This window comes from Cyprinus carpio, chromosome A6 (genome assembly GCF_018340385.1).
Source record: "Cyprinus carpio isolate SPL01 chromosome A6, ASM1834038v1, whole genome shotgun sequence".
NCBI lineage: Eukaryota > Metazoa > Chordata > Actinopteri > Cypriniformes > Cyprinidae > Cyprinus > Cyprinus carpio.
In genome coordinates this window covers 21,908,370-21,923,214 of record NC_056577.1, presented here as the reverse complement: position 1 = coordinate 21,923,214, position 14,845 = coordinate 21,908,370, and the positions used below count along the sequence as shown (strand labels likewise).

The following is a 14,845-nucleotide window of genomic DNA, read 5'->3' as shown; positions in this document are numbered from 1 at the left end:
TATTGGTTCATTGTGGCTGTTTCTCAATTCCAAGAACGCAAAGAACGGACTTGCGTTCTCGTGGAGACCGGTCTTGCTAAGCTTCCTTGGAAGAACGAACTCGGAAGGACGCGAGAACACACCATTACGAGTATTGAGATGTGCTGCGTTCTTGCTTAACGGACCGCATAATCACAGCATAAGCAGCGGCCAATGAACCATAAATATAACATAACATTACAAACAAATTTCATAACTTATTAAAACATTTATACTATTATAGATATTATTTACATATAATTGTATAACGTTTTATTTTACAGTGTTATTTGTTTAACTATGACTATGTTAAGATTCATTTTATTGTGCCAATAAAAAATACTGCAGACTTTCTCCAGGTCTCATATCTTTATTAAAATTAAGTAAAACAAAACGATAAATGTTTATTTTTAAGAGCCATCAAGCATTTGCGAGAGCGAGTTTAAAGCTTACAGGCTTCCGTACACCGGCCGCGCGCAACGTCTTCTGTGATTTCTAACGGCTCGATTCTATCAAGTCTGCACTCGATGCATCCTCGATATCAAGAACACATCCGGGCACTTCCATGCGTCCTCTGTACTTGCGTTCTTGAGAATTGGAATTGAACTTCGACGGTTAATGATGACGTATAGCGAGAACACAAGGACGCAAGATCGCTAAAGAACGCATATTGAGAAACAGCCTGTGTTTTATCCATAGACAGTAAAAGAAATGGACACAGCGACCCAATTGGAACTCAATTGAGACAAGTGAAGCCCATTTTTAGCGATTTTTAGCACTTCCGTTTCTGACGCGCAGACTCAAACTAAGCTTGATGACGTCAGCAACCTGTCTGACAGATGTAAATCTTCTAGTAGATGTGCGTGCAAACTGCCATCGTTAATCTTGCAGAGACGGCGAGCTTGAGCGGGGAGTTCTTTGGCCTGAGTGAGCAGGAGTAAGTATTCTGATTAATTATTTTGTATAGTATTTTAAAATGTAACGCCAGTACGCCATATCTCTTGACGTCTCCCCGATTGCCTGCGAGCTTCTCCTCCTGTCTGTACGGTAATTTCTCTACTGTGCGACAGAGAGTCGAGTGGGTTATGACGCAATCGTTAGCCTATTTTTACAAAAACTGTTTCTACGGGGCCATAATGTAACATAGAAGGTAATGGAGCCCTTTATCATTGTCGTGTATCTTTAGAAATAAATAATGGACAAATGGAGTCTTTAAACGCCTCAGATGTAAAGTTATTCGCTGTCAAAGTGACGCAAAAATGAATGGGAGTCAATGGGATGTGGTTATAACTAAAGTTCTGCTACAAGATGGCGGCACGCGGCCGACTTCAACTTCCGGTCGACTTCCTTGCCCTCTGGTTTTATCAAGTCCAAAGTCAATGCAGCCATCTACCAGGAGATTTTGGAGCACTTTATGCTTCCATCTGCTGACAAGCTTCATGGAGATACTGATTTCATTTTGCAGCAGGACTTTAGCACCTACCCACAGTGCCAAAACCACTTCTAAGTGGTTTAATGACCATGATATGACTGAGCTTGATTGGCCAGCCAACTCACCTGACCTGAACCTCACAGAGAATCTATGGGGTATTGTGAAGAAGATGATAAGTTACATCTGAAAAACAATACAGAGGAGCTGAAGGCCGCTATCAAAGCAACCTGGGCTTCAGTATCGCCTCAGCAGTGCCACAGGCCTCTCCATGCCATGCCGTATTGAAGCAGTAATTCGTGTAAAAGGAGTCCCAACCAAGTATTGAGTGGATAATTAAACCTTTTTTGGAGATCTTGAACATTTCTGTTTTGTAAATATATATATATATTTTTTTATTATTGATCTTTGAGAAAATATTCACATTTTTTGAGATACTGAATTTTTAGTTTTCCTAAGTTGTAAGTCATAACCATCAGAATTAAAACAAAAAAACTCTTGAAATATTTTATAATACAAAGTTTTTTTTTTTTTAATTAAATTACAAAAAACTTTTCCATGGTATTTTAATTTTTTGAGATGCACCTGTATAGGTACTGTATGCTAATGTCCGTTATTACAGATAACTATGTGAAGTGATATGGAACTGTAATGTGGTCAAGAGAGCTGCCTGGAACTACGTTCGCCGTGCGTTTCCCTGAAAATAATTGCACACCTCAGAATGTTTGTCAGCCAATCAGATTCAAGCATTCAACGGCCTGTAGTATAATACAAAGTATAACATTAAAAAGTGTACAAATCACTAGTTTTTCTAAAGTAACACTGTCCAACAGCGACACCCGCAGGTAAAGTTAGGAAATATGATAACAACTTGTCTACATTACAAGTCTTGTGAAGCCATGCAATACTTGTGTGTGACACTAATTCTATTGATTCAAATCAAATCATACTGACAAATTCAGACTGATTTAGCAATATGTAGTGATTTTACAAATATACAGTGAAAAGATTAGAAAGGAAAGAACTCAAAAGAATGATTTATTCACAAATTTGACCGCTATTTCTGTCACTAAGAAAATCATGTTCATAAATAAACTAAAGGTGTGTCCTAATTCGCTTATGCACAGTTCTATGGCATTTTGTAATCTAAGGCCCTGTCCCAAATGCCACACTTCATGTGCACTTGTGGTCTTACAATGGCTGTCACGTGTGTAAGTTCACAAGAGCTTAAGGTGTCCCATTCATTTTAGCTTTCAGAAGGGTGCTCCTTTGTTGCCGCTATATGCCGTCCATGCAAACTTCTACCGAGCTTGCACTGAGGCGACTTCTACCCAACAGTCAAAGTGGCATTACGTCATGAAAGTGTAAACTCAAAAGAAGACCACCCTACCCATACATTTGAATAATTCAAATTTTGTGTTTTGGACCAAATTCAGTCAGATTTGAACCAAAAAAGCTCCAAAATCCTAGTAACTGCATAGTAGCATTTCTTACAGGTTTGGAATGACATTGGGCCATGTTAATTTTTGGGAGCACTATCCCTTTAACAAAAAAGCAGGAAGGATGGAAACAGGAACAGCAGCATATTGGGTTTTAATCCCAAATGCTACTTTCCATTTCCCCATCCCAATCAGTATGACCTTCATGCTTTCCATGCCCTTTTTGCAGATCCTTGTTTATTTGTGAACAACACACTCTCTGGTACCACAAAGCAATTTTTAGCAGGAATTAAGTCTTAATAGCTTTTAGCAAATGCTCTGTCCCCCTTTCACTTAGACAGATGACACAGACACCCAGCTCCCTTTGCCACAGTCAGACCGGCTGCATAATAATTGGGTGTATGCACAGTAGTAGGGTTCTCTAAATGTCATTCGTCCTGCTAAAATAAAGCTGGAAAAAGAAGAAGAGGAAATAACTGTACTTTTGAAAATATCTTTTTTTTTTTTTTCTTGAGGGACAGCAGCTATTAGGGATTGGGAATATTCATCTTTCTTAGATGAGGATAACAAGATTAAGTTCTCTTTGAGGACTATTTACAATGGGCAAAGTAACCGAACCAACAAAGAGAATATTCAGAGCTGGGTAGATTACTTACAAATTGTAATCCGTTACTGATTCCAAATTACATCGCAAAAATTATAGTTAGTAATGTAATCCATTACATTACACATTTTAGGTAATATAATCAGATTACTTTTGAGCTAACTTGTTTATCATGTTGATTTAAATAGGATAATCTTGTACCGTATTGATGCAAAAATACAAAGAGTAAGAAAATATATTCCATTCATTGTAATTAACAACATAAGGTGCATTAAACATTAAAAAACATTATATCAAGCTTTCCTAAACTAGGGTTAGTAAAGGAACTGAGTTTAATGAAAAGCTAATAATTAATTAAATCATAAAAATGTAAAAATAAAAGAAAATTAAAACACTTACTTACAAAATGAAATTATTTATTTGTTTACCTGCATGTCACGTGACCATTAGCAACGTCAGAGAACCGTGAGCATGCAAATGTGATACAAATGTTTGGGAATCCCTGAAGAAATAGCGTGATTTTGTGCATTTTAATGCATTTGAAAGACAAAAGCCTTCCAAAGACACAGTAAAACATGATTACATAACATTTAAGCTTTAAGAGAGCTCATTGCGCAAACCATTTGTGAGCATACCATTAAAAATAGATTAAACTGCTTTAAAAAAAACAGCATTTTTCAATACCATCCATCTTACACAGAGAGCAACAATAAAGTGCATTAGTGCCTGTCCACCTTTTAAGCAGCCTTGGTTCAAGGAAGTATATTTCCCTTTCATTTTTAAACCAAATCAACTAGCTATGAGGTGAATCACAACATCATACACTTTAATTTGAATCAAGTATTTGAAAATCGGATAAGATAAAGGTACAAGACTGTTTTGAACAGCTTTATTGAGGGAAAGAACTACAATCCCATGAAGCATTGTGAATGACAATCATATAAACACAAACACACACACACAAAAGTCATTTGCGGTGCTTTATGGGAGTGAGAGTTTCAGACCTGTTTTGGTGTGATTTGCTCTCCATGATTCTCTGATTGGTGGAGCTTTTCACTAGCGATTCTGCTGTTAAATGATTGTTTAAAAATATTTTCAAACAATGTGCTTCATCAAAAGAATCAATTCACATTTACAGATTGAATATTTATTTCCAGAACCTGGACTATTGCACTTTATAGCAAGGTCATGTTCTGCTTTTGAATGAAGAGTTGAGCAACAAAAATATATGAATTTCTTACCCATGTGTGGTTCCAAACATGTATTTCTTTTTGAATGACATTCTTCAAAATATCTTCTTTTGTGTTCTGCAGAGAAAATAAAGTCATACAGGCTTGGAACCACATTAGGGTGTATAAATGGTAACAGAATTGAGATTTTCGGGTGAGCACCATGACCCACTGTCAGGGGTAGCCGCTGGGAGTTCAAGCAGTTTCCCCATTTTATTTAGGTCTCCCTGGAGTTTAATACTCACCGCAGACATTAGCAAAATCACAGTGACACCTGGCAGGGGAGTTCCTCTTTCCATTACCAGGCACAGAGCCACCGTCTCCTCTGGAGAGCCAGACTTAACCGCAATATCAGCATACTGACAACAATTGTAAAATGGTACACAAGAAAGGGCCTGCAAATTTATGCAGGGGTACAAAAGATAACAAAGAACTTTAAATCATTTCATCAATACCACAAACAACTGACAACTGTTCTGATTTAACAGAATGCAATGTTTAAGAATAACAAGGAGACAAAGAGCGACAAGATTTTTTTTTTTTTACAATTTAATATATCAATATATAGATATTTATCAACAACTTGAATTTCATAGAAACGTGAGTGAGACCATTTTGGCATACAGTACAGATATTCCATGTAAGTACAGTTTTGCTAATGTTAAAACCCCCTCCCAATTCCCACCACCTCCGACCCACTGACACAGACACCAGAAAAGCAAACAAAACATAACATTATTGGAAAATATACATGAACACATACAAGGCACCAATAAATTAAACTGTAACCCTCTCTTTCAACACTGAGTGTAATCTATAAAATAGAATTACAATTTAATTTATCTATTAAATAAATGTACAAATACAAATTAAACACTATTTCTGCAATGTTTACGGTTAAAAAGCAAAAATAAAATTAAGACCAGGAGGAAGAAAAATAAATACAAACACTTTGGCAGATTATTAATTTTTAGTTACAATCAAGTAGTAAAGAAATCCAGTGCTCTCAAGTACAAATAAATCCATGTATGGTCTACACTCTTTTTTTTTTTTTTTTCCAGGAGACTAATATACACATCTTCATTTTACAAGAAATGTTTAAAACCTTATCAAAAGTTTTGCTGTATGAAAACATATTTACAAATCATGATTCAGACTCATTGGACTGCAACGGCTACCCTCCCCCCCATCCTATGTAATCATTTATACAGTGCAGAAGGCTTCTTGAAAAAGTTTGTGCAACAAACAGCGTACAAAATGTTTCCATACAGCTATGGAATGACCGGGACGCATGTTTCCTCAAATGACAGGAATGACAGGCCCTCCTCCCTCCCCCTACAAACCATACAAAATTTGAACAGCTCTTCAAGTAATATACATCATGTCAACATGATCTCATAGGGGCAAACCAAAACATAGGTCATTTTTTTCCCCCCACGGGTCACAAAGAGAACAGACGGGAATGTTACCATGGGTGTGGAGGACCCGACTCTTCAGTGTTTCAGCTCTACAAGTCCACCAAACTAAACAGCACTGTTCCAGGAGAGGTTCCAGCATATCGTCCAGTGTATCGTCCATTTTAAAAGACTGGTAGCCCTTTCAAAAGCAATGTTGGGCTGATGTGGATGGCAGGTAGACAGTGATGAGGAGGAGTTACGGATATTACGAATGTTAGTCACAGTGGAGTGGGGTGAAGGAGCAGCGTGGCGAGTCCCTGCAGTGCTAAAGGAAGGCAGGACTCGCCGTTACATATGCATAGAGTAAGAATGATGGACAACGGTCACAAAGTACTGCTTGTTATCTACTGTACAGAGAGGCTGAAAATCCAAGGTCTAAAAGCCTGTTCTAGAACCTTCTGCGACCAGATCGTACATGTGTTTATAAATTATAATACACTAAGTGATCTGTCTGATGAAACCTTGACAGCTAGAGAGCTAAATGTAACAAAGTTTCCCATAAAAACCCATAAGCAGCACCTCAAAACAATGATGAGTTTGGGGTCAGGAAAAAGAAACATGCATGATGCTCCTATTGAAAAAAAAAAAAAAAAAAAAAAAACACTGATTAAACCAGCCTAAGCTTATTTGCTGGTCTTAACTGGTCTTCCAGTCTGGCTATGCTGATTTTCAGTTGGTTTAGCTGGTCAGCAAGCTGGTCTTCCAGCCTGACCAACTGGCAAGTGCCTAAAATCCATTTAAAACCAGTTTCTGGTCTTAGTTTGTCACCTAGTTTGGTGTCCAGATGGTTTAGCTGGACAGCAAGCTTGTCTTACAGTCTAAACCAGCTGATAAGTGTCCAAATTCCATCTAAAACCAGTTTAGGCTGTTTTTTTTTTCTCATTTTAGTTGGTCTCCTAGCCTGGTGTCCAGTTGGTTTAGGTGGTCAAGAAAGCAGGTCTTCCATTCTAAACAAGCTGATATGTGCCCAAAAGACCAGCAAACCAGACCTAATAAGACCAGCAAACAAGTCCAAGTAAGGCGCTTCTGAAGAAACCAAATTTATAATGATTAAACAATAATTTATGACATGACTGTTCTGAAAAAGCACATTAAGCAGTTTGATTACCCTGTATTGCTAGTCTGAGATTCTTAAATCAAAAACTAAAGTTTCGCATTTTCAGTACCAATATTTTCAGTACTCAAAGCACCTAAACTGTTACTGCTTCCAAAAATTTATCAATTATACGAGAAAGGATGAATGAACAAACTATAATATCGATGACATAAGGTCTGTTATCTCCAAAACATGTCTTCAGTGAAGAAATCTCAAGCCCATCTGATCAGAAAACCAACTACAAACTGTAGCTTCTTTAATCCTCACAGACAAAAGCCTGAGCAACGAAACTCCCACACTGTCTCTCTTCCTAACAGAAAACAAACAGTGACTTAATGGAGGATCCTTTGAAATGTGGAAGAATGTTTTACAAGAGCCGCACACAAGATGCCTCATCACAACAAAGAGCAAAGGTGGCAGGAACAAAGAACCACTTCAGATGCGAGACCAGCCACATGTGGACCAAAACCAAACATACGTGTCTGAGAGACTTTCGGTAGACTCCAACAAAGGGCAACTCACTAGTACTTCAAAACCATCTGATCTAACATCACAACCCAGTACAAAGAAACATACCGTCACATGTCAAGATTTAATCCCTGCTAGAAAGTCTTAACCCAGCCTAAGTTTTTTTTTTTTTTTTTTGCTGGTTTAAGCTGGTTTAGATGAAGCTTAGATGGCCTCGAAGATCTATAAATCAGTGGTTCTCAACCAGGGCAAATGGCAAACTATCAGGGGGCCCCTAATTACATTTGTTGTGTTTTGTTATTTTCAGTTAGTCTTGGACAAAGGGGGAGAAAAAGGTTGATAACCAGAGTTCTAAATCCATTAAACCCCTTTAAACCATAAATTCAGGCTAGCCTAACTAAAACCAGCAAAAAAAAAAACATTGTCCAATCAGTCAGTGTCTCTCTGACAGTGATACAGAAATAACCCAGCGCTCATTCATCACACAGAGAGAGTTGGAGAGTTGACATGTACAGGAAGCCTATATTCAGGCACTCCTCATTTCCTGTGCCACGTGTTGAACAGATGACTGTTCAAAGGAGCAAAGCTTTGATCTACGACTTGGATTTATCACGGCATTAAGTCACCCAATATGGCAGGCGGTGTCTTCTTCGTCAGCATGCTAAATGCTAAAGAGTTTTCTCCAAGGCATGACGAATGTAGAGGCGGAAAAGACACATTTATGTATGTTTCTGCATGTCTGAGAGGGAGTGATCTAGACTATAGATATGAACAAACAGCATTTTAGCCATTATCAAACCCTGGCTACCGTATCTATTAGCGTGTTTGTGATAACAAACCACACGGATTATAGCGATAACTGGTATTATTTTAGAAAAACTGACATCCTGAGCTAAAGTTTTGGGGTTATAAATGTGCCTGGGCAGGAAGATTTTAGTTGGTCCTAGAAACTTGAGAAAAATGGAAGACCCAGTGCTGGTGAAATAAATAAAAATGGAAAAAATATATTACCTCTCAAAGCTGGGAGGTGAAACCCTTCATCTCCAGATAGTGGCTGCAGATCTTTTAGAAGGGTCCAATCTGACTCGAGTGACTATGGAAGACTATGGAACACTAGTCTTGGCATTGGAAGTATGTAAGCAGGAGGACAGAAAATTACAGATTCTGACTTATTTACAGGTAAATCTTATTTTTTATGGTATATTATTTGCTTGTGAGATTATATGAATGCATAACAGCCACATGGTGGAATTTCTGTTCAGTATGCAAATATGAATTTTCCACATCCTATCTCCATCTTATTTCATATTTTCCTTCTATGCATCTCTTATGCTAACAGCATGGATTTCCCACAATTCTCTCCCAACAAGTTTTGCCAGACAAAATGGCCATAGCTCAGCTCAAACCAGCTTAACCAGTAATATTAAAACTATTTCTAATAAAAAACAAAAGAAAAAAAAAACTACAGCACGAGCGCAGCAGGAGAGCCACTGAGTGTTAGCGACTACTGACGTGGTGAAGTTAGTCATCATTAGACAGCACTACCTACGACTACTGACACAGAGCAAGAATGATGCTAGTAGTTTAATTTTAGAACTAGTGATTATTGCCCGACTGAGGGTTTATGGGCTGGAAAAGACACTACGAGAAAACAAACCCAGTTTGTAGCCCTCGGCTGTGGAGAGCAAGTGCTCTTGTGTCCTTTTGGCTCTCTGCGCCTTGCTGCGTTGTCTCGTGCGACCTCCTCGATGGAAGGAGAGATGAGGACTAAAGGACGCATGGATTCAGGGATGGAGAAGGAGAGTGCAAGTACAAGAATCCCCTCAGGGGAATCCGTCATCGTCCGGACTGAGCGCCACGCGCTGCGGAGAGCAGATAAAAAACAGTTACATGCGTTGAAAGAAAGGGTGAGAAATAAACACATAGGAAAGAATGAGAAGGCCCATGGAGAAGGAGATGGCTACAGAAACATCCAATATGCAGACCCCCCCCCACCCCCACACACACACACTGTGAAGAGCGCAATGTGTGGGGCGCTGGAGAGAATCTTGTTATGCCACTGGGGCGGCCCGCCCCGTTTCTGGTGCGCGACTGATGTCTTTATCTTTGCTTGTGCTTGACATGCTGACTGTAGCACAGGAAGTTCAAATCACACCATCTGACTAACAGCTCTCAACAGTGCCATGTTAACTACAGTATTTTAGCCCAGGCCGACAGTTATGCAAATATATGAATAAATCATTACACCACCCAAATAAATTACCAGCAAGACACCTAAATTAATAAATAAATTACAATATATTAAAAGATTGTCCAGTCATTTAAGGTGCTCGTTGCTCATCCCTAATGTAGTTATACTGAATTAATAAAAAAAAAAAACCAGCAACAATTATTGGATAAAGGGAGAGCACAATTTCAAAGCTTTCAAACGTGGAAAGCATTTAAAGCTTTACACACACACAACATGAGAAACCAAAGTCCATGGCTGCATCCAAAATCGCATACTTCCCTAGTATATAGTAAGAAAAAAAATATATAAGAAAAGAGAAGTATGTACGACTTCATAGTAGTCTTAAAGCAATAGGCGAAAAGTTCCTGGATGACATACTATTTTCACATCAACTTGACTCTTTACTATGGAGCCTCTGGGAAACGCATACAGACTAATGAAACCTCCCATGGAAATCCGTACACTAATTAAACATACGTTTGAATGAAAATGTGTGGTGAATTATGAGTATAAATACGTGTGACGAAAGAGGTAGCATAATGTCCTCTCTTAGGGAACGCTGTCTTAGCCCCTCCTACATTTTATCACTATCCGATTGTCTTCCTCTGTTTGTTCACTTTGCGCTGGACAGCATAGGTGCCCCTGAGTACCAGTGAGCTGCCGGGTCTGGGATACTGCCCCCCAGTGGCAGTGCTAGGTATGGCTGTCTGGCACTGCCACTCACTGCAGGGTAGACGTGGCCAATCTCCTCATTGCGGCCGATGTGGATTTCGTCGTCGTCGTCCTCTGTGGTCTTGCGGTAAACGGGGTTGTCGAAGTTCATGCTCTTGGTGTTCCGTCTCCTCCAGTTGCGCCACACCAGGTAGCCTCCGGTACACATCAGGCCGATGACCACTGTGGCAAGGATAGGAACTGCATGCGTTTAACACACAGTTAACACATACGGCGGGGGCGTTAACACAGCCAGGGGACACAGAGCGGCGCATAATGACACATACACGCACACAATATATATTCAAGCTCACACACTCAAACCTTAAGGTGCATCATGGCAGACCAGGGTCAAATGGTTTTATTAAAATGGTTTATAAAACAAGAAATTTGGTGAATGACATTACGTATCAAAGCAAATCTTATTGTATTCCATGGAATCCTCAGATGATAACACTGGTGTAACAACTACACTATGTTTAGAACAGCAGGTTTCTGTCCTACTTGTAATATATCAGCAGTATGCATAATGTGTGGAGTATTTGCATTTTCTGTATGCATGGAAGACCATCTAACTAATTATTAAAATGCAAAATATTTAATCTTTTTCTTTCATTCAATGCAAGCTATTTTTGCAACTCTCTTACCAAAATCCAGTACATATTTAAATAGAATTTAAAACCCTTATTTGTGTCATTTTATACCAATAAACATTAAATAAAATCTACAAAATTGTATAGGTTATACAAGTGCAATTTATAAAAAGGAAAAACAAACAAACCTGTCTACATAATCAAAAAAAAAAATTATCATGGTTTCCACATCCATACAAGCATACAACTTCATCAACTAAAAAAAAAAATTATAAACCTTAAAAAAAAAATATTAAGCAGCACAACTGATTTCAAAACTGATAATAATAAGAATTTTACTTGAGCAGCAAATCAGCATATTAGGATGATTTCTGAAGGACACAGAAAACTGGAGTAAAGACTGCTGAAAATTCAGCCTTGCCAACACAAGAATAAAATACATTTTAAAATATGATAGAAAACCCTTTTTTAAATAGTAATAATTTCACAATATTACTGTTCTACTATATATTTGATCAAACAAATGCAGCATTGGTGAACATAAGAGATGTCTTCTAAAAACATTCAAAAATCTTACTGTCCTCAATCTTTTGAATGGTAATGTACATAATTTAAGAAGAGTCGGATCACATCACTACCAAAAGGACTACTTAAAAAGCAGGTCTTAATCCCCCAAAATAGCACATATGTATATTTTAAAACTAGGGCTGCCAAAACGCACCTTTCCCACTCTCTCACACACACATATGCGTGCAGTGGCTTAGTGGAATATGTGAAGGGGGTGCTCACATGCTGCTCTGTGAGAGAGCAGGGGTCTAAGGGGACCAGGGGAAATCGAACCGGACTGTGTGTATGCTCACACAAGCCTACATGTGAATGGTTGGGGGGAGCACATTGCTATTCTGGGTGAATTGTTAACCATGTGTGGCTTTCCTGCAGTGGCTGGCTAACCCATTCCCTATTTTAAAAGATCAGCCCTGGCTTCTCTGTTCCCCTGGAATTTCTCTCTAATTGCTCTTTTGTCTGGGGGGCCTCAGAGACCTCCTCATGATGTGTTTTCCTCCATCACTCAGGTTCTATTGTCTCGCTATAAACACTTGGAATGAATTTTGTCTATGAATTACATTCGGTTTTTTAATCAAACTACAATAAAAGAAAGCATTTAGAAAAATGTTATAATTTTAAGGGATGGCCATAGAGGGACTGCACTTGCAAAGAGTTTTTTAGAGGAAAGGTATTTCACTTAATGTCTTTCATTTGAATATGAGCACAGACAAGGTAATTTCAATCCCACTAAGCCACCCGCCAGACACAGCTGTGATGCCCATCAGGTCCTTTTGACAGAGACTTTTTGCAGAATTGTATACATTACTTTACTTTATACATACATGTACTGTTATTTAGTTTGCTCAAACAGTCAAAAGGATGATGTATAGATACTGAGAGAATGATCACAAAATCAAAATGCATGAGTGACACTTCTTGCAGGATCAAAAATAACCATTTATAAAGCACTAATTTCATAATGAGCACAACATATTTAAAAACACATGTTGTAGGCCACTGTATTATACATTTTTGAAATAGATACTTTAATTTAGAAAGAATATTCTGGATTAAATACAATTCAAGCTCAATCGACAGCATCTGTGGATGATCTATGGATAATGTAATTCTCTTCATACAAAAAAATTAAAAATTAAAATATGGAAATGTCACACTGTCACCAAAGTATAACCATATTTAGACTAATTTGAAGCATTTTTTAACCTTGTCAGTAAAAAAATATATAAATATAATGAAAATGTAATTTTATAAATGTAATTAAATATGAATGTATAAATATAATTGCCCCTTTTAATAGAGCAAAATCCACCCACAGAAATAACTGCTACATCCAATATCCATTTCACTGCACAATGTTGTTTCTAGGCAACAAGAAAATTCATGCTTTAATTCAAATTCATACAAATAATTCCAATCTAAATGTAAGGTATTTACTTTGGTTGATGAAAAATCACTAAAAATGTTTATGAGAGAAGTTTCAAGAGCAAAAAGTGTGTCCTCCACATTGCCGGGATAAGAATGAACAGATATGACTGACCACTGGGATGTAATGTGACCTTAAAAAAGCTTTTACTGCTTTATTCCAAGTAATCTCTAAAAATAAATATTTATTAATAACTTCTGTTTTATGCATCATGTGTTTGCAAAGTGAAGAAATGGATTTGTTGCACAGAGGGACAGTAACATCAGATAGCAAACTCAGAATTGAGTTGAAATTATTTCTGGAATAATTAGCATGCCGTCAATAGCACTTAAGCTGTATTTAACCTGGAATATTAGGCTAAATGAAGCAGCAGATAATAAGAATATAAAAAACTACTAATTACCACCACCATCATCTCCAAAAAAGCAAGAACACAAAAAAAACAACAACAAAAAAAGCTCATCAACTACTTGAACAACACACAATCAAAAAAAAAGGCAGGATAAAATGCTTAGTTAGGATTAATACTCACCTATTGGAATGACTATACCCAGAACCGCAACGGTTATATTGCTACCAAGAAGGAAGTGGTCATTTCCACTGCCAGCTGAAACAGAAAGATGAGCGAAAAAGACAAATAAAAGAAAGAAAGACAGGCAACAATGAGGGAAAACAAAGAAGACTGTATTAACTTTCTATTTAATCACAAGATCATAAGAGACCCTGTAATCGGCAGTTTAGTAAACAGCATTGTATTGTCCACAATTATCGAGAGTGAGCAAATGATGACAGGTTTTTCCTTAAGTGAACTATTTCTTTAAAACAGCATCAAAATAAAATACTGACTGCGGATGCAGCATGTAACAGGTATGTTTTCACTGCCATTTTCATTTAAATGAATCTTCTCCAGTTTGTATAGTGTCCATTTACATTGCTATCTTGCCCAAGGCCATATATTGCTATTCATACAGCACTTTGCTTTGTGCTGTTGCATCCCCTTTTAAAGGTTTCTGCTGAGCAGTTGTTTCCACCAAATAAATCCCACCTCAATTTCACAATTAGCACGTGGCCCTCCATTAGCTACAGCATAATTAGTGTCTGATAATGGAGTCTGAGCCGGGAGATTAAGAGGACTAGATGGTACATCATTGGCATACAGATACAGACAAGACAGCCTAGGGCTTGGAAAATCGGTAGGAAACAAAAGAAATGCAGTGTATACAGTAACAACCACACATAAGGGGAAAGGTAATCAAGAAAACATTGTCAGAAAGGGGATCCTCCTAAAGATACAGTGAGTGTGTTATTTGTGTGAGACCAGTGACATCTGGGTTTCCATGGCAACGCTTCATTTGCATCATCTGCTTCTGTTTTTATATAGTAGGCTATATAGTTCCTGTTTAAATGGGTTTTTAAAGCTTCTCTTAAAAAAGCACTGCATTTCTCTTCATGCTAAATGATTAATCACATCCATAAAATCATTCAAAGAGCCATATGGCTGTGAAAAGACACAGCAGTGTATCCAAACTCAATAATGTGGATATGCTTTTAGGACAAACAACTGGCCTGTAACAGGTGATG

General features: G+C 37.8%; 1 protein-coding gene across 6 annotated transcripts in view; it reads right to left on the bottom strand.

Annotated features, from left to right (window-relative positions):
* Window positions 1-5,753: 5,753 nt before the first annotated feature.
* LOC109049272 (low-density lipoprotein receptor-related protein 8-like) overlaps window positions 5,754-14,845 on the bottom strand; it is a 154,511-nt gene continuing 145,419 nt past the window's right edge. For 3 of the 6 annotated variants that reach the window (XM_042758436.1, XM_042758440.1, XM_042758438.1), the window contains exons 17-18: window positions 13,797-13,871; window positions 5,754-10,882 (exon numbers count right to left, since the gene is read on the bottom strand). In XM_042758436.1, the coding sequence (XP_042614370.1) occupies window positions 10,584-10,882; window positions 13,797-13,871 (374 nt within the window). In that variant the 3' untranslated portion in view covers window positions 5,754-10,583. The remainder of the gene's footprint in view (window positions 10,883-13,796; window positions 13,872-14,845) is intronic. The other 3 variants (XM_042758439.1, XM_042758441.1, XM_042758437.1) reach the window with 3 other exon arrangements.